Here is a 22,059-nt window from a genome sequence, read left to right on the forward strand (position 1 = left end):
CATACTTTCTTTTTATGAGAGTTTGCCTTCCAAAAAATAGCTGGGCAGCGGTGGTTTTTGCCTTTAATACCAGCACTCAGAAGGCAGAGGCATGCGGAGTTTTGGATTTGGGGTCAGCCACGGTTACACAGAAAAACCCTGTCTTTGGGCGGGGGAGAGAAAAATATACATATATATATATAGAGAGAGAGAGTGTGTTTGACCTTGGCCATCTGGTGTTTCCTCACAGCAATAGAACAGTAGGACACTGTGTGTCACTTCTGTGGGTCCTCAGAGGCTTGAGAACGTTAGTGTTACAGGTGGTTGTGAGCTCAATGTGTGCTCTCTGGAAGAGCAGCTAAGCTATCATTCCAGCCCCAAGAAAAATGTATTTCTCTGTAAAGGCTCATAAAGATCTAACAGAGTCTTGAAACTGTATGATTTTAACCTAAAGGCATGTTACATAATATTTAAATAAGAAAACGAATGTACCAGAATAGAGTAATGATTATATGTTTGTATTGGAAACATACCTACTTCCTCCTGTCAGTCAAGTGTTTCTTTGGTTGTTAGTGTTTTGTTTATGTTTTAGACTTTAGGAAGTAATGCAGGAACCCTTACCCTCAGGACATATCCCATGCCTTTCAGTGAATCACGAAACTCCAAATGATAGGGTGCCCTGTACACAAAGATTGAGAGGAGGTGGTCCTGGGCATTTAGAAATAAGTCTCACCAGTCTCTCTGGACTGCCCAAGTCCACACCTGCAACAACAACAGCCAGCCACTTTAAGTGGCCAACGATGACACAGTAGCTGCTGCTCCCTAAATCCAGTGCTGCTGTTGTGCTGAGAGCCTTGTGCATGTTGGACAAACGCACTGCCTGCCGCCAACCTGCAGCCCATCTGTGTATGTGTTGACTGTGTATGTGAAACCAGAAACATGGATCTGTGGAAGAGGGAGCCCATCAAGAACCTTCTGTGGCTTTTCAGCTCTTCTCGGGGGCTTGTTTTTACTTAGGAATATTAGGGTTTCTCTCCCGTCCCTTCCTAGAGTGGCGAAGCACACGGCAGGTGTGTGCAATAGCACATTTATATCAGAGAGATCCAGTGGTTTCTCTTCTGCTTTCCCTCTCACCTTTGCAACATCGTGGCCTCATATGCATAATCCTAAATATTCCAGGGACTTGAGCCTCTGTGGCTCTAACTTTCTATTATATAACTAGTAGAACTTATAAGGCTGACTTTTTCATAACTTGCCATTGAATTATTTCCCTGTTGCTGTCATAGAAAACCCTAACAAAAAGCAACTTAGTGGAGAAAGGGTTTCTTCTGGCTCTCAGACCCATTGTGGCAAGAAAGGCATGGCAGGAATGTCTGGAGGCTGGCCCACACTCCGGAGGGAAAGAGGGAGAGCAGGCGCCCAGCTGTAAACCATCAAAGCTCCCACCTAGTCATTGTGTACTCCCTTCATCAAGGCCCCCAGCTGAAACCCAGGGTTCAAATGCATGAGTCCATGGAAAACAATTCTCACTCAAGCACCACAGTGATCTGTCCATCTTTACTGATAGAGTGAGTCGGCAGGAATTCAACGGGCACAGATTCAAAAAGAACTTTGGAGAATTCAAGATGTCATGGAGGGGTTGAGCAAACACAAACAGCAAAGAGGCTCTTCAGAAACAGGTGGGTCAGCTTTGCATGGCTGTGTCTAGATGGAAAGACATCATTAAATTTGTCATCTGAATAGAATTTATCTTCAGAAAACAGTCACTGTGCCATTGAATGGGTGCATACGTTAATAAACTAAAAGCAGTGATTCTGGCAGCCACAGCCACACAAAATCTGAACTGTGTATGTGATTACTGAAGGTACGTTAGCTTCAGCGACTCTTCCCTTCTGAATCTCCTCAGTGTGGGGAAAACTGAAGTGATCCTGCACCTCTTTTCCTCACCCTCCATGTCCCCCTATACACACTTCTTTGAATTTTACTTACTTAATGTCAGAGTGCTCTGCTCCTGTACATCTGCAGGCCAGAAGGGGGCATCAGATCCCTTACAGATGGCTGTGAGCCACCATGTGGTTGTTAGCAATTGAACTCAGGCCCTCTGGAAGAGCAGCCAGTGAGCACTCCTAACCTCTAAGCCATCTCACCAGCCTGCTTCCCCCCCACACCCTTTTAGGAATATCTTTTACTTATATTTTGGAAGTTTCATACATGTACACAATGTATCAACATATGTCAACATCAACTTCTCTTTTCTTGTTTCTGACCAATGAATGCAGTTTCTGCTACCGTTAACATGGTGACTGATCGTGTTGACTTTTCCAGTCCCAGATGTAATAGTAGTTGCCTGAGACTTTCCTTTTCCACATTGGTGAACATGTGCTGTGTCTGGAGTTATGTTTGTTTCTGTCTGAGTCCCTCTGTAACAGGCCTCTCATTCCATAGGCCCACAATATAAAGAGTTAGTAAGTGCTCCATTCTAAAGACTACAGCCAGATTGGTCTCCTAAAAGACGACTGTGTACACCAGTAATGCCTGAGGAAACCTGTTCCATATCCTTTTGTCTCTTGTGTTGAAGACATTTTTTTAAACTTACTTTATGTGTATTGCTGTTCTGCCTCCATGGTCATCTGTGTAACTTGCGCATGTGGAGGCCAGAAGAGGGCAACAGATCCCCTGGAGCTGTTAAAGGCAGTTGTGAGCCTCCAGCTAGAGTACCCAGCTGGCGCTCTTAACCCGAGAGCCATCTTTCCAGCCCCAAGTACCATTTTTTAAATCTAATATTTAGGCCAGATGGTGGTGGTGGTGCACACCTTTAATCCCAGCACTCTGGAGGCAGAGACAGGCAGATCCCTGAATTCGAGGCCAGCTGGTGTACAGAGCAAGTTCCAGGCAGCTAGGACTACACAGAGACCTCGTCTCAAAAAAAGAAAGAAGAAGAAAGAAGAAGAAAGAAGAAGAAAGAAGAAGAAAGAAGAAGAAGAAGAAGAAGAAGAAGAAGAAGAAGAAGAAGAAGAAGAAGAAGAAGAAGAAGAAGAAGAAGAAGAAGAAGAAGAAGAAGAAGAAGAAGAAGAAGAAGAAGGCGGCTTCACTAGGTGTGGTAGCTAACACCATAGTCCTAGCACAAGGGAGGCTGAGGCCAGGGGATGGCCTTGTACCAAGAGCAGCCTCAGTTAGTGTCAGGCAAGAGCAAACTCCACACCATAATCCTAAAAAGAGCAGCTGAGCAAATACAGGAGTACACTGAAGGCTTCAGTCAAAATAAGCAGAGCCAGGGCGACCCAATGAGGCAGCTCAGTGCATCCCTGAGCCTCAAGGTGGAAGCATAGAACCCGCTTCCGGAAGTCGTCCTCTGCCTTCCACATGTGCACCTTGGTACATGTGCATACACATGCCCACAAAATAAATACGTGTAATTTAAAACTTTTTAAATAAAGTAAGCTAACTGAAATCATTCATTCTGTGAGTTTAGAAAGTTGTTCTTGCTGGTCAGTGGGGGCACACACCTTTAATCCAAGCACTCAGGAGTCAGAGGCAGGACAATCTCTGTGAGTTCCAGGCCAGCCTAGTCTAGAGCAAGTTCCAGGACAGCCAGGGAGGGCAGTTACACAGAGAAACTCAGTCTTGAAGAAGAAAAGAAAGTGTTCTTAACATCAGTAGCCATGTTTTCTCATTTCCCATAGGTCTGGCAGGACCAAAGCCTTTCCCAGCAGTTAAGTACAAAAGCGAGGTAAGTCAGCTTGGTTTTCTAGCTCACTTGAAGTATTAGTACTGAGGTTAAAAGTAGTTACACCTTCTCCAGTCCTGAAAGCAGTAGTTTGAGCCTGCCTGGGGTGGAGCCCCCCCCCCCAACCCCAGAGCTTGGGAAGCTGAGGCAGGAGGAGGTTAAGTCTGCCTGGGCTGCATAGCAAGACTGTGTCAGGAGAAACAAGGGTGTTTTCTAAATATATAAATATATTTAGGTTATTTTAATCTTAAAATGTTGATGATTTAGTAATTTGGTGTCTTAATGACTTCTAACATGATTTTTCTTCCTTAAAGTCAAATTAGTGACTACTTTTTGTCTGTTAAAACTTTAACATTATTGTACTTTTTCCTTGTAATTTAAATATTAATCATGGCGTCTTGTGTTTAATAAAGTTTGTAGGGACGGTTGCTAGATGAAGTTAGCTTGGTCATGCATGCCGTAGAGAAATTATAACAAAGAGACACTGTCAACCTAACTGAAGAAAATCTGTGCCCTTGAATTTTGTTTAAAAGCCAAAAAGGAAATTATTTTCTTTTTCTTCTCAAAGGCGTCAAAAATATATAATATGGTTTTTGTTTTTTTTTGTTTTTTTATTTAGCCAGCTCTTTTCCTCTGGTTGTGCAGTGCAGTACAGTATGTTCACATAGTACCTTGTCTGAGCAGGGAAAGCTGCCCCATACGTGTAGGGGGAAGCGCACACGGCCTTTGAAACCCATTATTGGCGATCATGCTAAATCGTTTTGGTTTTTCAACATAAGACTCTTGGCTTGGCAGTGTCCCTTTAATCATACTAAAGTAACTAAGTTAATGTAGCAATGAAAACAGTTTAGAAATGCTTAATCCAATCTGCTCATCTAAATAAGGTGACTTCTACAATCTTTAGGAAGAGGAAGTAGTCCCACCTCGGCCTCCACTTCCTCGGTCTTATGACTTTACAGAGCAGCCTCCCATAATCCCCCCTCTGCCCAGTGATAGCAGCTCCTTGCTCTGTTATAGCAGGGGCCCCGTGCATCTGCCTGAAGAAAAGAAGAGTCACCAAGTTCAAGGATATCCAAGAAATGGATCTCACTGTGTAAGTGGCTGCCGTGCCACACAATGATCATGTACATCTGTTCACTTTTTAAGTTAACTTATTTCATACTCTAGCTTATTTTTGCTATAACTCCATTTTTTAGCTAGTGCTTTTTTTGTTTGCATATAACATTACCCTTTGTTTTTCCAATTTACATTTTATCATTCTCATTTTTTAATGTTCTCATAATTTTAATATTTCATTTTTCATAAAGTGGTTACTTTGCACATTTTGATCAAGCCATATTTTAAATTTGCCATTTCATCGTGTTAGACAGAGTGTTTAGATCAGAAAATAGGGAATTAGCAAAATGGATGGGCACCAGGCAGTTTAGGGCTTCCTGTGACTGGAAATGAGGCTTCAATGGGAAAGAAGACAGTTACCATAAGCAAGAAGGATTTGGGACCTGGGGTTGGGCAGGTGTGTCGTGAGGTCAAGGCCAGCCTGAGCTATAAAGCAAGTCCCTGTTTCCAAGAGAGAACGAGAATGGGTCTTGGCTAATGGCGAGGATGTTGTATTCTCTGACAGCAGTGTAGTTTGGGATGAGCCTGGCTCACTCAGACTTATGTCTAGACGAAGGTTATTGGGTTCTGTGACTATTCTTAGACCTTCATTTAACCATGATAAAAATGTGACTTTGGGCCAGGTATGGTGGCCCCATCTGTTATCCCAGCAGAGAAGCAGATTTGGTAGAGCCATGATTCCTGACCAACCGAGACTGAGTTGCCTCAAGCAGGGTGAGGGGGAGAATAGCCCCCGGAGGTCAAAAGGGTCAAGAGGTCAAGGCAAGCCTGGGCTATACGAGGATCTAGAGAGGTGGCTCAGGACCCCAGATTCAGTTTATTGTTCTTCGCAATGTACAACTGTTATGACAGGAATCCGACATCCTTGTATAGCCTCTGCGGGCACCAGGCACACCTGTGGGGAGCAAGCCAAACACTAATATTCATAAATTAAATAAAGTTTTAGAGTGCATACAAGGCCCTTGGATACCTACACACAGGAAAGCATACTTTGACCTAGGAATATTGTTCATTTTAAAATAGTAAGTTTTACTAATTAAAACTCTTCCTAAAGAAGAAACAACCTTGGAATTATTCTTCGTACTCAGTACCACGTGGTGTGAGTGCGTCATGTGAGAGGGAGCCAGCTGGGGCTTTCGGTTTGCACCTTTAAAGGCAGACTTATTTTCAGTTGAGCCAAGGACCTTTCTGGTGCCAGACAAGGCTTCTAGTGCTGAGCCTCGGGCCCAGCTGAGGGACAGGGTACAGTGACGGCAGCATTTGTTGTTGCAATCGTGTGTCTTCCATTCAAGGGTCCAGATTATAGACTCTACAAGAGCGAGCCAGAGTTGACCACAGTGGCAGAAGTTGATGAATCTAATGGAGAAGAAAAATCAGAGCCAGCTTCTGAGGCAGAAGCTCCGGTTGTTAGAGGTCAGCATTTATAGTATCTTACCTGTTTTCTGTCTTTGTTTTCAGATATTTTAGTATATACTTTCAACCAGTATGTACATAAATCTATAATCTCTTATTTGAAATCTTTGAGATCTTTTTGTTTCCCAGCTACATGTTGTGAGCTGTATGTGGTGATGCATATGTTTATCCTAGCACTTAGGAGGCAGAAGTCAGTGAGCTTCTGTGACATCATGGCCAGCCTGATCTCCATGGTAAACTCCAGAACTCCAAGGCAGCCAGAGTTATATAATGAGACTTTGTCTCACACAAGAGGGAGAGGGAGAGAGAGAAACACTTTGAACCATGTTGACACCAACCTACAGGAGAATTGCTGTGAGTTTGTGACCTACTAGGGCTGTGTAGTAAGATTTTGTCTCAAAATAAATAAAAGAGGGCAGAGTTGGCTCAGTGGTTAAAAGAACTTGTGGACGACCTGGGTTCCAGTCTCAACAATCTATAACTCTAGTTTCAGGAGATTCAAAATCTCTTCTAACTTCTGATGGCACCAGGTGCGCGCGCGCGCACACACACACCCACACCCACACACACACACACACACACACACACACACACATCAAAAATATATGTGTTTTGTTTTGTTTTCTGAGACAGGGCTTCTCTGTGCACAGCCTTGGCTGTTCTGGAACTTGCTCTGAAGAATACGCTGGCCTTGAACTCAAGAGTTCTACCTGCCTCTGCCTCCAAGTTTTGGGATTAAAGGCATGCACCCCAACTTCCCAGCTAAAAAATATGTTTCTAAAAAAATTAAAATTAAAAGAGGCAGAACAGTGTGGGCAATAGAGTTACCGTAAGGAATGGTGTAATGGCCCAGTGATTAGGAGCACTTGCTTTTCTTCCAGAGGACCTAGGTTTAATACCCAGAACCTACATACACATACATAGTTAAAAATATAATGAACGATTCCTTTTGAGATTTTATGCGTGTTTTTTTTTTAAGTCTATGCCTTGTGTGGGTACTCTCAGAGGTCAGGAGAGGGAGTGGGACCTCTTAGAGCTAGAGGTTCCGATGGTTGTGAGCTCCCTAACATGGGTACTGACAGTGGGACCCCAAGCCTCTTACATCAGGAGACACTGCCAAGCCTCCTCTCCAATCCCACCACATTGCTGTGCCTGGGAGCCTGTATGTCAGGTTGCAGGAAAGCACTGTTCATGGCTTAGGTCCAATCCCAACTCACTAGAAATCATAATCAGCCAAGGCCTCTAGTGTAATGCTCGGTAGGGCACCACGCCGTGTCACAAGTGCTCAGCAAGGTGCCACACCCTGTCACAAGTGTTCACAAGGGCACCACATCAGATCACAAGTGCTTTGTGGGACTTAACACTGCTTTAACTTTCAGGTTCCCACTTTCCAGTTGGAGTTCCTCTGAGAACGAAGTCACCTACACCTGAGTCCTCAACGATAGCTTCCTATGTGACCTTGAGGAAGACGAAGAAGATGGTGGAGCTAAGAACGGTATAGCCTCCTCACTGCTGCTGAGAGCTTGCTGTTTGTACAGTTGGAGTAGGAACATCGTCATCTTTCTGCTTTTATCTCACAGGACAGCCAATCACAGTATCTTTTGGTCAACCCCAACCTAAGCCTTAGTCTACAGTCAGGCTACACAGTAACATCATGTCTTTTTAGTTTTTTAATAATTTACTTACTTGTGTATTTATTATATGAGTACACTGTAGCTGTCTTCAGACACACCAGAAGAGGGCATTGGATCCCAATACAGATGGTTGTGAGCCACCATGTGTTTGCTGGGAATTGAACTCAGGACCTCTGGAAGAGCAGTCAGTGCTTTTTTTTTTTTTTTTAAGATTTTCTTATTTACTATATATAAGTACACTATAGCTATCTTCAGACACACCAGAAGAGGGCATCAGATCCCATTACAGATGGTTGTGAGCCACCATGTGGTTGCTGGGATTTGAACTCAGGACCTCTGAAAGAGCACTCAGTGCTCTAACCACTGAGCCATCTCTCCAGCCTGACACCATGTCTTTCTAACAGGAAAGACAGTTAAGATAGCCCAGGGTATGGTGTCACATGTTTGTGATCCTAACTTCTGAGGAAACTGCAGTGTACAATGCCTTTGAGGCTAGCTTGGACTACTAAAGACCCTGTCTCAAAATTTACCCCCCAAAATAAAAATAATTGTAAGATAAAACTAATAGCTGTGTATCACTGTAGTGTAGTGTAATGTAGTGGTCATAGTTCTAAAGTAGTGTTATTAAGAGAGAAGAGCTGTTTTTCTCCTTAAGACAAATCCATTTCTGTAGATCCTACCTCAGCCTCCCAAGTGTTATAGACACCACTGTACCCTACTACTGCCAACTCAGGCCAAGGAAATGGAGAAATCTGAATTCTGTCCCACAGATTGTAAAATGTGTTTAACTTTAAAATCTGTCATATAAAGTGTGTTAAAATTTTTCTTTCCTAGTGTGACTAATATTTCTAAGCCCTTCAGTTTATATAAAATGAAACAGACACATAGAAAAACTATGAAAATTACCTATTTGTGACAGTTTACAACTATGAAAACTAAAACTATCTTTATAGGAAATAATATTTCTGTACTTTTATTGTTAATCACAAAACATTATAGGGTATTTTCTTGACTAGTCACTTCATAGTAATGTGTGACGAAAAATATTACATTCCTCTAAAATGGAAGAAATGTCCATTGTGTAAGTATTGTGCCCCATTTCTTCCCTCCCCCATTTCTCCTAATCTGAGGTTTGTGCTGTTTTCTGTTTCAGAGACAGGGGGTAACTTTATTCAGAGAAACCATACCATTTATTCATTTATGTTTAGTGAGACAGGCATCAATATGTAGCCCAGGCTAACCTCAAACTAACCTCAAACTTACAGCATTCCTGCTTCTGCTCTTGAAGGCATTACTACAACAGACAACCGTGTGTTTGGGGAGCGGGGGAGAGGCGGAAAGAGACCCTACAGGGTATCTCAGTGAACTCCAGAAGTCTGCCCTCTACCTTCCCTCACCCAAGGACAGGAATTTAGATAGGAGCTGCTGTACCTGACTTTCTCGTGGTGCTGAGGACCCATACTCAGGTTCTCATGCATGGACTTTACTAACTGAGCCAGCTCTCCAGTCCAGCACTGTCTTTTTAAGCAGCATTGGTGTTTAATAGGATAGTTTTATTTTGGTTTGGTTTGGTTTTCGAAACAGTTTTTCCTATGTAGCCTTGGCTGTCTTGGAAGTCTGTGGACCAGGCTGACCTTGAACTCACCAAGAACTGCCTGGCTATGTTCCCAATACCCCAAAAATATTGCCAACAGCACCCAGTGTCAGCGGGTTAACGGTGTTACGTAGTGCGGATTTGGAGTCTGTGGATCGAGAGGAAGAAGAACTCAGATGGGGTTGGGGATTTAGCTCAGTGGTAGAACACTTGCCTAGCAAGCACAAGGCCCTGGGTTCGGTCCCCAGCTCCGGAAAAAAAAAAAAGAAAAAGAAAAGAAGAACTCAGATAATGCGTGCATAGGCTTCTCTGAGAAGCTCCCTTTGGCTGTTTCATTCTCAGTCATCACACCCTGTGGCTGGCCGAGTTGGTTTTGTCAGGTTGAGGCTGGAGCCCAGGAGGCCAGCACTCTGCCACAGGCTAATGCTTCTGCTGTTCCCTTACTGGTATTGAAGACACAAATTTGTAAATTTACCTTAACATTTTTTTATATATGATATTTTTAGAAGTTTTTATCTGTTTGTTTTTGAGACAATATCTCATTCCCTCCAGTCTTGCTTTAAACTCTGTATAGCTGAAGATGTCCTTGATCTTCCTGCTTCGGGTTTATTTGGTGCCCGGTATCCAAATCAGGGCCTAGTGCATGTATGCAAGTCCTTTATCAACTGAGGGGCTGTGTGCCCGGTGCTCACAGACCTGTTCTTCATTTTAAGGAAAGACCGAGAAGTGCCGTGGAACAGCTCTGTCTGGCGGAAAGTACTCGGCCTCGGATGACTGTGGAAGAGCAGCTGGAGAGAATCAGGAGGCACCAGCAGGCCTGCCTGAGGGAGAAGAAGAAGGGGCTGAACGTCCTCAGTGCATCCGACCCATCTCCCTCACAAAGTCCTTCAAGCGTGAGGGACAGTCCTTCCAGAGTTCCTCAGGTACACTGACTTAATTGTGGTTTAATTGCTTTTGACTACTGTAGATACATCTTTTCTCCTTGTTTGTTAAGAAAACTGACTTATTTAATATGCTACAAAGAGGCAGCCAGCTAATAGTGACAGAAGGGCCACTAGCCGGGGGATTGTCACAGGCTAATTAATTCTCTATCTCAGAAGTATATCCCAGCCCTTACTGCAACCTCACTGAGGCATTAGGGGCCTCCGTGAGCTCGTACTGTAGCGCAAGCAGGCCTTGTGTGGCCTTCTCGTGCTGTGGTCCCATGCAACCGAGGTTAGACATGACATGCGTCACAGACCAGGATAAGACTGTAGGTAGGACTGGCCTTCTGTTTCTTTATTTTGTACATGTGTGTGGGTTTGCTCTCCAGAACACCCTCATGGAGAGGACAACCTGTAGGAACTGGTTCTTTCCCTCCAGCTATCCACGGATTGAACTCAGGTTGTCGGGCCTGGCAGTGAGCAGTGCCCTTACCACTGAGCCATCTCTGACTCGTTTCTTTTCCATCCTTGGTGTTTATAACAAGACCAGGCTGGAACCTTATGTAGCCAAGGCTGGCCTGGCAATTCTCCTTCCTCTACTCCCGGTATTGGGGTTGCAGGCATAAGACACCATACCCAGCCTCTTTAGGTTTTACTGTATTTTAGTCAGGGTGGAAGGGATAACAAAGGTCTCTGCACACATAGCTGAAAGTGACTTTGAGCTCCTGGTCTCTTGTCTCCACTTCAAAGAGACAGCATCCCCTCTGTCTGTCTTTTTTCTTTAGACTTTTCAAGACCAGGTTTCTCTGGACTCAATTTGTAGACCAGGCTGGCCTCAAACTCACAGAGATCCTTCTGCTTCTGCCCTCCCAGATGCTGGGATTAAAAGTATGCGCCACTATGCCCAGCCCAAGAAAAAGTTTGAGACAGAGTCTCACTAACTGTCCATGCAGCCTTGGACTGACCTGTCACCAGGCAGTCCTCTGTCAGCCTGCAGAGGGAGGGCCTGGGCCACAAGGAGGCACCATCGAGACTGCTTCAGCTGAGTTACATGACAGACTTAGGTGTTTGATAGGTTTTCATAGATCTACCATAGAGATAGCTGCTTATATGACTTGGTTATTATAACAGTCAGCTATGGTGGCTTATTAAAATGAAAATAACTCTGCTCGAGAGAGGAGAGCCAAAATAACTGTTGGATACCCTTGTACCACCTGTGGCTTAATCCCCTCAACTGTAAAGCTCATGATACAACGTAACGTCTTTATACAGATAAACATGTAAAAGTTGGCACAAATATAAACTGTCATGCAGGACAGGCCCTGGCCTTGTTTACCATCACACCAGGTCCGTCAACAAGGGACGGCAAGGGGACCTGCTGCCTAGAGATGGCACTACCCACAGTGGGCTAAGTTCTCTGTCAGTTCTCAAGTAAGAAAATGATCAAAGGCAGGCTTGCTTGGTTACTGTGGTTCCGTGTCCACCCCTCCATAGGGCTGGGGCTTAGGTAAGCGATGCACCGCATTTTCCCCACACTGCTGCTGGGTGGGTGTTGGGCTTTGGGAAGCCATGAGACACTGCTCTGGGGTGGGGAAGAAGCACAGTGTGCGTGCAGGACACAGCCGGAGCTGGCTCAAGGTTCCCTGGACCTGCAGGGAGGCAGGGGCTGTCCGGGTCTGACTCTTGAACATCTAGGCACCACTGGAGTGCTGTGGAGGAGCCAAGAAAGGAGTGGGGGCCCACAGGCTGGATCTAGCCTGAGGCCGAAGGGGAAAGAGGGGGAGCTCAGGCTGGTCCCGAGGAAATAGTCCTTGGCTTGGCTGTGGTAGGCTACAGGCTTGGTGGTGGCAGTAGCCACTGGGAGCTCAGCGGGGCTCTCTTCAGAAGATTAGACAGCAGCTCTGTAGGCGAACGCCTTCTCTGTGGCTCCTCATGGTGGATCCCAATAAAAGAGACAGTCCATGGTTTCAAGGAATTGTCATGGCAGAAAGTGGATGAGCAAAACCGTTCCCCACTTCCCAGGGTGGGCCTGAGATTAAATAGCTTTTGCAGGGAGGAGTGTCTGGGAAGGGAAACTCATTGGCTAAGCCTCCAGGCCTTTAGGTATCTCATTATAATAGAAATTTGTCCTGAGCCTACATGACCTGGTCATGTCCTCTACCTGTAGAGGGGCTTGGGCATTGACCTCATATGATTGATGGCCACAAATCTATGGAGGGCTGTCGGCTAGTGATGGCCTGGTTTCCTGGGAGTCAGGTGAAATGCCTACCATCCCTTAGGGTCACTGGGGTTCAAACCTCCTCAACTAGGAACCAGGGTGTCTTTCATGGTCCCACACAGTCTGATAGAGGCAGTCCCCCCAGTTTAAACATCTCCAGAAGCTCTAGGCTATGTCAGCTACATTAGGCTGTGGCCACTGACATTAACTTGGGAAGCATGCTCTATGGGTGTTCTGTGGGAAGTATACAGTATGGTGTTCTGTGGGAAGCGTGCTCTATGGGTGTTCTGTGGGAAGTGTGTACATAGAGTCCACCTTTTCTTCCATCCAGGAAAAGCAGACCTTGCTTGTGGGCACTAGACTCTGACTGTTGAACTAATTTACAAATTACAGATGGGTGATTTTAAAAGAGAGGGAGGGAGAAAAGGATTTATTCCCTTCATTGATTTTCTTTTTAATAGAAATCTTCCCTGTAAGTTTTCCACATTAATGCCTGTGATCTGTGAAAATGTGTACACTCGTGCCCAGTGCCAGTGTGAGGATGCTTTATGAAGCAAAAGGAAAGCTGGGTGGTGGCTCAAGCCTGCAATCCCAGCATCCAGGAGCCTGGGCTGCCTAATGAGACACTATCTAAAACAAAACAGAAAGGGGAGTTCTGTAGAAATGGCTCAGAGGTTAAGAGTCAGTCTGCTCGCCTAAGGACGCAGGTTCAGTTCCCAGCACCCACATCAAGCAGTTCACATCCACCCGTAACTCCAGCTCTGGAGATCTGACTCCTCAGGCCCCACAGGACCCATAGCCACAGACATCCACACTTACACATAACCAAACCAAAGTCCCGGAAGGCCACAGTAGCACAGACCTATGACCGCTGCATTCAAGAGCTGTGACAGGGACTGCAACAAGCTCCATACCAGGCTGGGCCACGCAACATATATGGCCCACCTATAATTCTGCCATCTCATGACGCCCAGGAAAGAGACCCACAACAAGTTCATGGCCAGCCTGAGCAACATTGTGAGTTCAGGGCCAGTGCTGGGTGAGAGCCTGACTCAGAACAGTGCAGAAGTATAAATACTTTTAATAAAAATTCTCTGTGTCTTGAGCAGACTGTAAGGAGGGATGATAACACTAAGGAGCTAGACGCCGTCCACAGAGAAAATGATGGAAAGCCAGACTATGACACTTCAGCAGCAGAAACTGCTCACCCAGAAGAAGCTGAACCCCAAAGTGCAGATGTCGGCCGAAAGGTATGAGTGCGGATGTGGAGGGTGGTCGGGGCTGAGAAGAGGAGACTGAGGGAATTAAGATGTGCTTTCAGTCAGTGAGTCTAAGGGACACTCTCTCTAATTTGATAGATGTGTTCACCACCTAAAAATATCACCCAGTGCCTATGTATGTAATATGTATTATCTCTTGTATAGTAGTAAATAATGTTAATTTTTAATATTCTTTTTTTTTAGAAGATTTATTTATTTATTTTATGTATGTAAGTACACTGTCGCTGTCTTCAGACACCAGAAGAGGGCATCAGACCCCATTACAGATGGTTGTGAGCCACCATGTGGTTGCTGGGATTTGAACTCAGGACCTCTGGAAGAGCAGTCGGTGCTCTTAACCTCTGAGCCATCTCTCCAGCCCAATTTTTAATATTCTTAAATCTACATTTATCTACAAGTATCTGGGGTCATAATATTAAATTAATGTGATCATCTCTGGTTTACTAATAGTAAATATACTAAGAACATGTTGAAAAGCACTTTTTCTTATTTTGCAGCTAAAGAGAACTGAAAGTATTTTTTATGAAATGCTTTACACGCCTGAACCTTTAAATGGACTGACTTCTGAGGAAGTGATGGCTAAGGAGAGGCAGGAAGAGCAGGTGCCTGAAGGTGCCGTGTGCAGGTAAGAAGGATCGACGCCACAGAAATCCGAGGCTCTGGGATGTGTTACCTGGTTCTGTATGTGTAGTGTGCCTGCATGTATGTATGTACACCATGTATGTGCAGTGCCTGCCAAAGCCAGAACTAGATTTAACACACAATTGTGAGCTGCCGTATGGACAGAACCCATTTCCCTCCAGGAGCAACCAGTGCTCCAAACTGCTGGGCCCTCCAGTCCGGCCGTGTGGTTCTCTAACTTAGTGAGCTAAGCTGGGTGTGGTAGGGCTCAGGAGGCAGAGGCAGGCAGATCTGAGTTTGAAGCCAGATGGACTGTAGAGCAAGCTCCAGGACAGCCCGGGCCACACAGAGGCCTCGTCTGAGAGAAGCAAACAAACAAAGCAAGGGTTTGCATCCGAGCTGGACTTTAAGGGCCTAGAGAATGACTTGAGTGCTTGTTGTAGAAACATGAGGGCGTGAGTTCAGATCCCTCGTGTGCACAGACAAGCAGAGTACACTTATGCCTGACACTGTGGGAAGCTGTGCAGAGGCAGGAGCTCTTGTACCAGCCAGTCTAACCAAACCCAAGACGAAACCCTGGCTGGGGCTGGAGAGATAGCTCAGCAGTTAAGGTCACCAGGCTGCTTGACTCGGGTTGGGTTCTCAAAATGCACGGGGCAGCTCACCACTGTCTCTAACTCCACTGTCTGAGCATCCAATGCCCTCTTCTGGCCTCTGAGAACTGTGCGTGCATATGGTATGCAGGCATACAAGCAGACAAAACACCCGTATACACAGAATTAAAATAAATTTTGAAAAGATGTTGGTTTATGGAGTCAGGGTGAGGTTTGGCTGAAACACAAGTGTCAGAGGAGGAGGGCTGGTGGTGAGCAGGCAGCTTTCAGACAGCTCCAGTCTTTCTGTTCAGCATTTTATACAAACGAAAATAACATTATTTATCAGAAAAACACTAACAGTTATTAAATAGAGATGGTAGCATCTTTTCTGTACTGGGGGGGTGGGGAGACAGGGGGATCCCGTGTAGACCAGGCTGGCTGAGCACTCAGGATGACCTTGAACTTGTGATCATCCTACCTCAGGCTTCTGTACTGGGATTGCAGGAGTGGACCACACACCCAGCTTCTGTGTAGTAAATTTCCATTGGAAGTTAGAAGGAGGCCAAGTGTGATGGTGCACAGCCGTGGCCTTATTTGGAAAGCTGAGTCATCAGCTGAGGCCGTGTAGCTAGCTAGACCCCGTATCAGAAGGACAGAACTAGATGGTGTCCTGCAAGTTCTAACATGCCGGTCTATTCCCATCAGCCTTCAGGAAGAGGCTGCCATGGCAAACCATCAGGCAGAAGGCCCCCCTGAGGAAGCAGAGAGTCTTCATGAAGAGGAGGAAGCTCTGGCTTCCTGTGAGCCAGCTCCTGAGACTCCTAGGGAGAATCAAACCACAGGTGCGTGCACGCTCCAAGCTCAATACTTCCCTCAGTGGGTGCTAAGGGGGCCCTGGACTCTACTCCAAGGACGTCAACCAAGGACTCACTTCCATGTGTAACCTCTTTGCCTTTGTGCCTGAGCCTCGGGGTCCTGAACTATGGAGGAAGCAGCCACCCCTTCTCGGACACCGTGGCCTGAGGCTCAGAGAATGGGTTTTCAGTCAGGACACATGAACTGTTTCTCTTGAAGAGCCAGGCATGGTGGCTCTCTTGCAGTTCCTGTATTCAAGGAGGCTGTGGCAGTTCAAACCCAACCTCTGCTAACATAGCATAACCTTCTCTCAGAAACTGTTAGGGCTAGAGAGATGGCTCAGTGTGTAAGTCCCATACCGCTTTTACAGTGTATTTCCTCATGCGGTGCCTTGAGCGCCTGAGATGACTTGTGCCCACCTCCACACAGACTACATTTGTTGTTGTTGCTGAGAGAGGCGAGGCATTGTCCGTGTAACAGCTTTGGCTGTCCTGGAAACCACGGCCTCACACGTCTGCACACATGTGCGTTTACTGTTGTTTTTGAGACGGGGTTTCTTGGTGTAACAGCCCTAGCTGTCCTGTCACTTGCTTTGTAGACCAGGCTGGCCTCAAACTCTCCTGCCTCTGCCTTGAGAGTGCTGGGATTAAAGGTGTGTGACACCATGCCTTGCTATGTAATTTAAAACAAAATCTTTTTAAAATCATTTCTTCGTACATGGAAATCTTATAGGCAGGATCCTTAGAAACCATACCTGATACTTTGGGAGCTGTGGCACTGTTTGCTCTGGTCGGTACCTTGGTACACACTGAGATCTCAGTGTGGGGTAATCCCAGTGACGTCCACAGCACGTTAGAGAGCAGGTGGTTGTGCTGGTCTGTCACCGTCTCTCTCGGGTGGTGCAGTGTGAGTGGGGGTGGAGCCTTGGCCTTCAGATACCGTTCTTCACTCCCGCCCCTGCCTCCTGTACTCTATAAGCAAAACACATTTCAGTCCTCTAAACTCGCTGTCACACCAGCCTGATACCAAAGAGTAGCAACGGTGAACTCGCTTACTGAGGACCCCCTTAGGAAAGTGTCTGTGTCAGTCGCGGTCCCTGTGAGACAGACAGACAGTGAGCATAGGGATTCCCGTGCTGGAGCATTAGAGCCGCTCGGGAGCAGAGTGCCTGCAACACTGACAGCTCCTTGGTGTGAGCTAGAAAAGATACAGCAGCACTTTCTGACATAGCTGGGAATTGACTTCAAAGCAAGAACAGTCCGATGCTGCATCTGGATGGGCGGAAGCCTCGTCTAACTGTTCTTTCTTTTCCCTTTTCCTTCTTCCTTTTTCTTTTTTGATTTACCAAGACAAGGTTTCTCTGTGTGGCCCTGGTGGTCCTAGAGCTCACTTTGTAGACCAGGTTGGCTTCAGACTCAAGAGGCCTGCCTTTGCCTCCCAAGTGCTGGGGTTAGGCCTGCACCACCACTCCCAGCATCCGTTGGGTCTTTAAGCTGTCTTCTGACTTCTGCAAACATGCATACGCTTAGCACACACAGACACACAAGAAATATCAACTGTCTTCGCTCTATACAACATTTGCATATGTGTAGGTATGTGTGTTTGTGTGCGTGTATATGCTTATCTTCTGTTTTCTTGGTGTGTTTTAGTGAAAAGTCTGTCTCCGTCTCCTGACTCCTCCACGGCAGCAGACCCGCCCACTCCGCCCCAGCTCACAGAAGGATCACATTTCATGTGTGTGTAGTCTCAGAAGTATGTCTTCTCTTCTCTTCTCTTGGGTGCTTCGTGTTAGGAGTGTGTTTCTTGGATTGTATCCACTTGTTGGAACAGCAGTAGAGAATTAACCCTGGATTTCATGCCACCAGAGCACCAGGCCATGTCTATGAAGTGCAGGCCAGAGTCCAGGTTTCTCACAGTGCCCTTGCAGGGAGTGGGTCTGTGGCTGTGTTGTCTCTCAGGCTCTCACACCATTGTCCATAAATGCAGCAGAATCTGCACGAGCGGCCTGTGCCAGCCCCCCACAGCACTGCAGCTGTGCCATGGAGACATCTTGCTCACACTCAGGGCTCAGGAAGCAGGTGTTGCCTTAGATGAAGCAATGTTTATGATACAGTCTGGGGCGAAGCCTGGTGTCCCAAAACGGTGTCTGGAGCCAGAATAGACAGAGCTGTGGTCATAGGCACTGCTAAACTATCTCACTGAGCACACACACACACACACACACACACACACACACACACACCACACTCCTACTCTAAACACTGTAGACTGTGTGCACAGTACCTACTTTACCCATAAATTTTTGCTTACAAGTAGTTTCCCTGAAAAACTGAAGTGAGAATTTGTACACCTTTTCTACATGTTTTCTCAGCATCTACCACCTCTTAAAAATGCTGGGAAGTTTTGAGTTACCATAAGTTCTGGAACAGTCATAAGTAGTAGCACAAACTGTCAGGACGTCTTCAGATGTACCTGGCCACCCTCCAGTGGGGCCTCTTGCCCAGGGTCTGTCTTCATGCTCGCTTTTGTGGTAGCTCTCCGCTTTGACTTGAAGCTCCTGTGGGTTGTGGTTTAGTTTCCGTCCTGGGTTGAGGTGCTTCACTAGAGTCAGGAATGACTTCCTGTTACAGGTGTGTCTGTGGCTTGCCTTTTCACTCACGGACCTTTTTGGTTGTGTAAGAGTGACTCTAGTGACAGAATAACACTAGACAGAAAACGTACACACTCTATGCCTGTGGCCTAATGGTGCCCTCTTCTTCTGTTAGTGAACAAATAGACAGAACTTTCACAGGGAGGGCCAGGTAACGTGGCCTTTAATCCCAGCTCCTGAGAGGCAGACACCAGTGGATTCTGTGAGTTTGAGGACAGCCTGGTGTTTACACAGTGAGCTCCAGGGGCCAGAGCTGCACGGTGAGAGCCTGTCTCAAAACAAAAGCTGTCTACAGGAGCTGGGCCTGCAGCTCACCGGAGAGAGCACATAACTAATCCACATAAGTTCTGGGTTCAGTTCCCTGCACCTCAGAGAATCAGCCCTGATGGTGTCCACCAGTGATCCCAGCACTTGGAAGGAGGAGGCAGGAGAATTAAAAATTCCAGGCCAGCCTGAGCCTCATGAGGTTCCATGTCAAAACAAAAAGGGGTTCTCACGAATTTTTGGACAGGCCATGATTTATGCTACAGTAACTGTTTCTGTAACAAAGGACAGCAGGACCTTAGATGCACCGGTCTGATCATTTGTCACTGGGCTGTGTTTACCTTTTATCCCCACTCCAGTGGCAGTGGGCATTACAGCCAGGCATAGACATCACTGATACTTCTCATCCCGCTGTTGACCACTACACACAGCTTAGCTACTTAGGTCTTGCCAATGTGCATGTCACGGTTCTCTGTTTGGCTGAACCTGTGGTGTGGGCAGGATGTAGGGATCCTGACAAGTGCTGCTGTGGATGCAGCTCAAGAAGTTGCTGTGAGTCGGAGAGGCCGGCCGAGCTGGCCTGCTTCACTGATCTGCAGCAGGTAGAGATGTTTCTGAAATGCTGTGCGATTGGTCGTACTCTGCATCTGCCGTTGTCCCCTCACTAAGGAAATGGAGAAAGTGCCCGCCCATGTGTTCTGGCTTTCCAGGCCACGTTTGTCACCTCTGCCTTAGTTACTTTGGGATGTAGCAGTCATTAGCTTTGCAGATGTCAAAAGTAATCTCCCGTCTCGTGTTTTGCAGCCGCATTGCCGTCTGTGGAGAGCACACAGAGCTGAAGCCGTGGACGGACCCTCAGTGGTGTAAGAAGATGTACAGTATACCTTAAATCTATGAAATTCATAGTTCAGATGCTTCTGACCACAGAGCATCATTTTATCACCTTTGGAAAATGTTTATTCCAAAATAGCTTTAATGGCCCGTATGTGCACTCCCTCCTTAGTGTCAAGGTCACCGTCCTCCACAGGCTGCTTCAGTTCAGAGCCTCAGTCAGCTGCTTTCTCCCCCGCGCCGCTCCATGCAGAGCTTGCTTGGTTGCAGTCCCCACATTTGGATGCTTAAGTCTCAGTGAACTTGGCTTTCTTTTGCTTCTCAGTGAGCCTACCCTTTCCTGTGAGGCTTATTTGCTTTGTTTTTTTTTTCTTCCCTTTTTGGCTTCTGCAGTGCTTCGTTTGACACTTGATTTGTAAAAATTTTATATAAATATATTTAAAATGTGCCATTTTATCACTGCTAAGTGAAGTCTGTCCTGTTCTCGGCTCGGGCCTCCTCAGTGAGACTGCACCGTCAGCAGTTCTGCCGCGCTCCGTCTGCTCCACAAGTGCTGCTGCTCAGCTTTTCCGTGGAGAGCCAAACAATTCCAAGTGTGGGTATTTTGAAGTACTGGACATTACGTCACGGGGCTAGACGTGTCCAGCAATAAGCGGGCTTCTAGAGCCCGTGCTTGGTCTGTGTACAGATGTAATATGTTCATTGTGCGGACGTCACACAGTGAGCACATGTAATAAGGCTGCGGACTATAGTCTGATGCAAATGTTCATAGCTCATTTCTTTTTTATCATGTTAAATAAATGTTGATGTTCTTAAACCGTTTGCGTTAGAATATTTTTCTTCCCTCCTCCATCTATCCGTCCATCCGTCTGTCCATCTGTCTGTCTGCCTGTTGCTCTCGAGGGTTTCAAGATTCCACCATGTTTCTCTAGCTCGTCTGGAACTTGCTATGTGGCCCTGGCTTTGAGAGGCTGCCTGGCTCCCCGAGTGTCGGAGGTAGAGACATGCACCACCCACGCTTGGCTAGAGTCTTCTATGGAAAAATGGAGACTCTTCGACCAGGAGTGTAGCCCAGAGGTAGAACACTTCCCCAGCATGTGTGAGTCCCTATGTTCAACTTCAACACCAGAAAAAGAAAAGGTGGGGAGCGCTTCAGAGACCCACGTGACCTCTAAAAGAAAAAGTGGTGTGTTACTGTGCCTCCCTGGGCAGCATCAGTAAAAGGCCTTGTGTATGCCTGCAGCCCTCCTGTGACAGAGTAGAGGGACCTGAGAGGAACAGGAAATGGTGCGACCACGGCTCATACCCACGGTTCATGACACAGTGTAGACTTCTCGTAATTGCAGCTTAACACCAGTGAGCAGTTTTCAGAAGTCTCCTGCCTGGGGTCCATGTCTCCTGCAGTCCCAGTGTGCTTAGAGAGTGAGCATGGAGGAGGGGCAGACAGGGCTGTCTGCCATGGGGAACTAGACAGTTCTCAGGAGCGGGCCCTTGGAGATGGTTTCTTTAGGATACATTCTTTGCAGATGTTCACGCTCTTCAGAATCAATTACGGTTCCTTCCCCTGTAACCTTTTGTTGGTGTTACACATTGTTCCCGCCTTGAATAGCCCCAACCAAGTTGGCACTGGTCAAGTCTGTCCCCCACCCCATGATACACTAAAAAGATTGTAGACTTAATTGGAAATGCAGGTGTGTAAAAATGCATGCGGCTGCAGACGGAGACAGGGGATCGGGCTCAGCTGGAGTCTACGGAGATCAGTGAAAACCAGTCGGAACAGCATTGCAAGCGCCAGCAGCGCCCGTAAACGCTCTGCCTTCACCCAGCCAAAGAAAAGTCTCAGACTGTGCCCTCGGCTGCAGCATGGTACCAGGCGACCTTATGATGAGAGATAGCTTTTGTCTTTCCCAGAGAGTCTTCGGACTTCTCTGAGGGTTTGAGTATTGAGGGAAGAGTCTCTTTTTCTTTTCTTAAAGATTTGTTCCCTACCTTTTAAGTGTGTATTTGTGCACGTGAGTTCAAGATCTCACTGAGGCTAGAGATATCAGATGCCCCTGGAGCTGGAGGTACAGGCAGTTGTGACTACTCTTAATCCCACCAGGCAAGAATAAGACCACGATCACAATTCAGAGCCAAACTTGAAGCAACCTTTAATTAAATACTGGCCACATCTATTCTGGAGTTCAGGAAATGGCCACGGAGCCACACTGGCCAGCTGTTTATAAAGGCTAACTCACCAGATGATGTACTTCTGCCTTGGTCTAATGCTGGCTGGGCTGTGGGGCAAGCAGACATCCTGACCCACTTTCTGCCTAGGTGCCTCTGGCCTACATGTGACCAAGCACATCTGGTGCAGGG

General features: G+C 46.5%; 1 protein-coding gene and 1 long non-coding RNA gene across 52 annotated transcripts in view; one reads left to right on the forward strand and one right to left on the reverse strand.

Moving 5' to 3' along the window:
- Positions 1-20,518, forward strand: part of Plekha5 (pleckstrin homology domain containing A5) — a 169,595-nt gene extending 149,077 nt beyond the window's left edge. For 10 of the 50 annotated variants that reach the window (XM_087655918.1, XM_087655922.1, XM_087655923.1 and 7 more), the window contains 11 exons: positions 1,547-1,658; positions 3,663-3,709; positions 4,611-4,799; positions 6,115-6,235; positions 7,615-7,730; positions 10,177-10,386; positions 13,714-13,854; positions 14,382-14,509; positions 15,807-15,943; positions 17,606-17,708; positions 19,675-20,518. In XM_087655918.1, the coding sequence (XP_087512044.1) occupies positions 1,547-1,658; positions 3,663-3,709; positions 4,611-4,799; positions 6,115-6,235; positions 7,615-7,730; positions 10,177-10,386; positions 13,714-13,854; positions 14,382-14,509; positions 15,807-15,943; positions 17,606-17,700 (1,296 nt within the window). In that variant the 3' untranslated portion in view covers positions 17,701-17,708; positions 19,675-20,518. The remainder of the gene's footprint in view (positions 1-1,546; positions 1,659-3,662; positions 3,710-4,610; positions 4,800-6,114; positions 6,236-7,614; positions 7,731-10,176; positions 10,387-13,713; positions 13,855-14,381; positions 14,510-15,806; positions 15,944-17,605; positions 17,709-19,674) is intronic. The other 40 variants (XM_087655927.1, XM_087655934.1, XM_087655938.1 and 37 more) reach the window with 12 other exon arrangements.
- Positions 1,503-6,427, reverse strand: LOC120102424 (uncharacterized). Of its 2 annotated transcripts, none has more exons than XR_015687133.1 (3): positions 6,258-6,407; positions 5,970-6,178; positions 1,503-1,683 (listed from the first exon to the last, which is right to left on the reverse strand). It is a non-coding gene; the product is annotated as an uncharacterized LOC120102424 (long non-coding RNA). The 2 variants fall into 2 exon arrangements; XR_015687132.1 differs by lacking the exon at positions 1,503-1,683 and adding an exon at positions 4,967-5,717 and having other exon boundaries at positions 6,258-6,427.
- Positions 20,519-22,059: the final 1,541 nt, after the last annotated feature.

The sequence above is a fragment of the Rattus norvegicus genome, chromosome 4 (genome assembly GCF_021556685.1).
Source record: "Rattus norvegicus strain SHRSP/BbbUtx chromosome 4, alternate assembly SHRSP_T2T, whole genome shotgun sequence".
Taxonomy (NCBI): domain Eukaryota; kingdom Metazoa; phylum Chordata; class Mammalia; order Rodentia; family Muridae; genus Rattus; species Rattus norvegicus.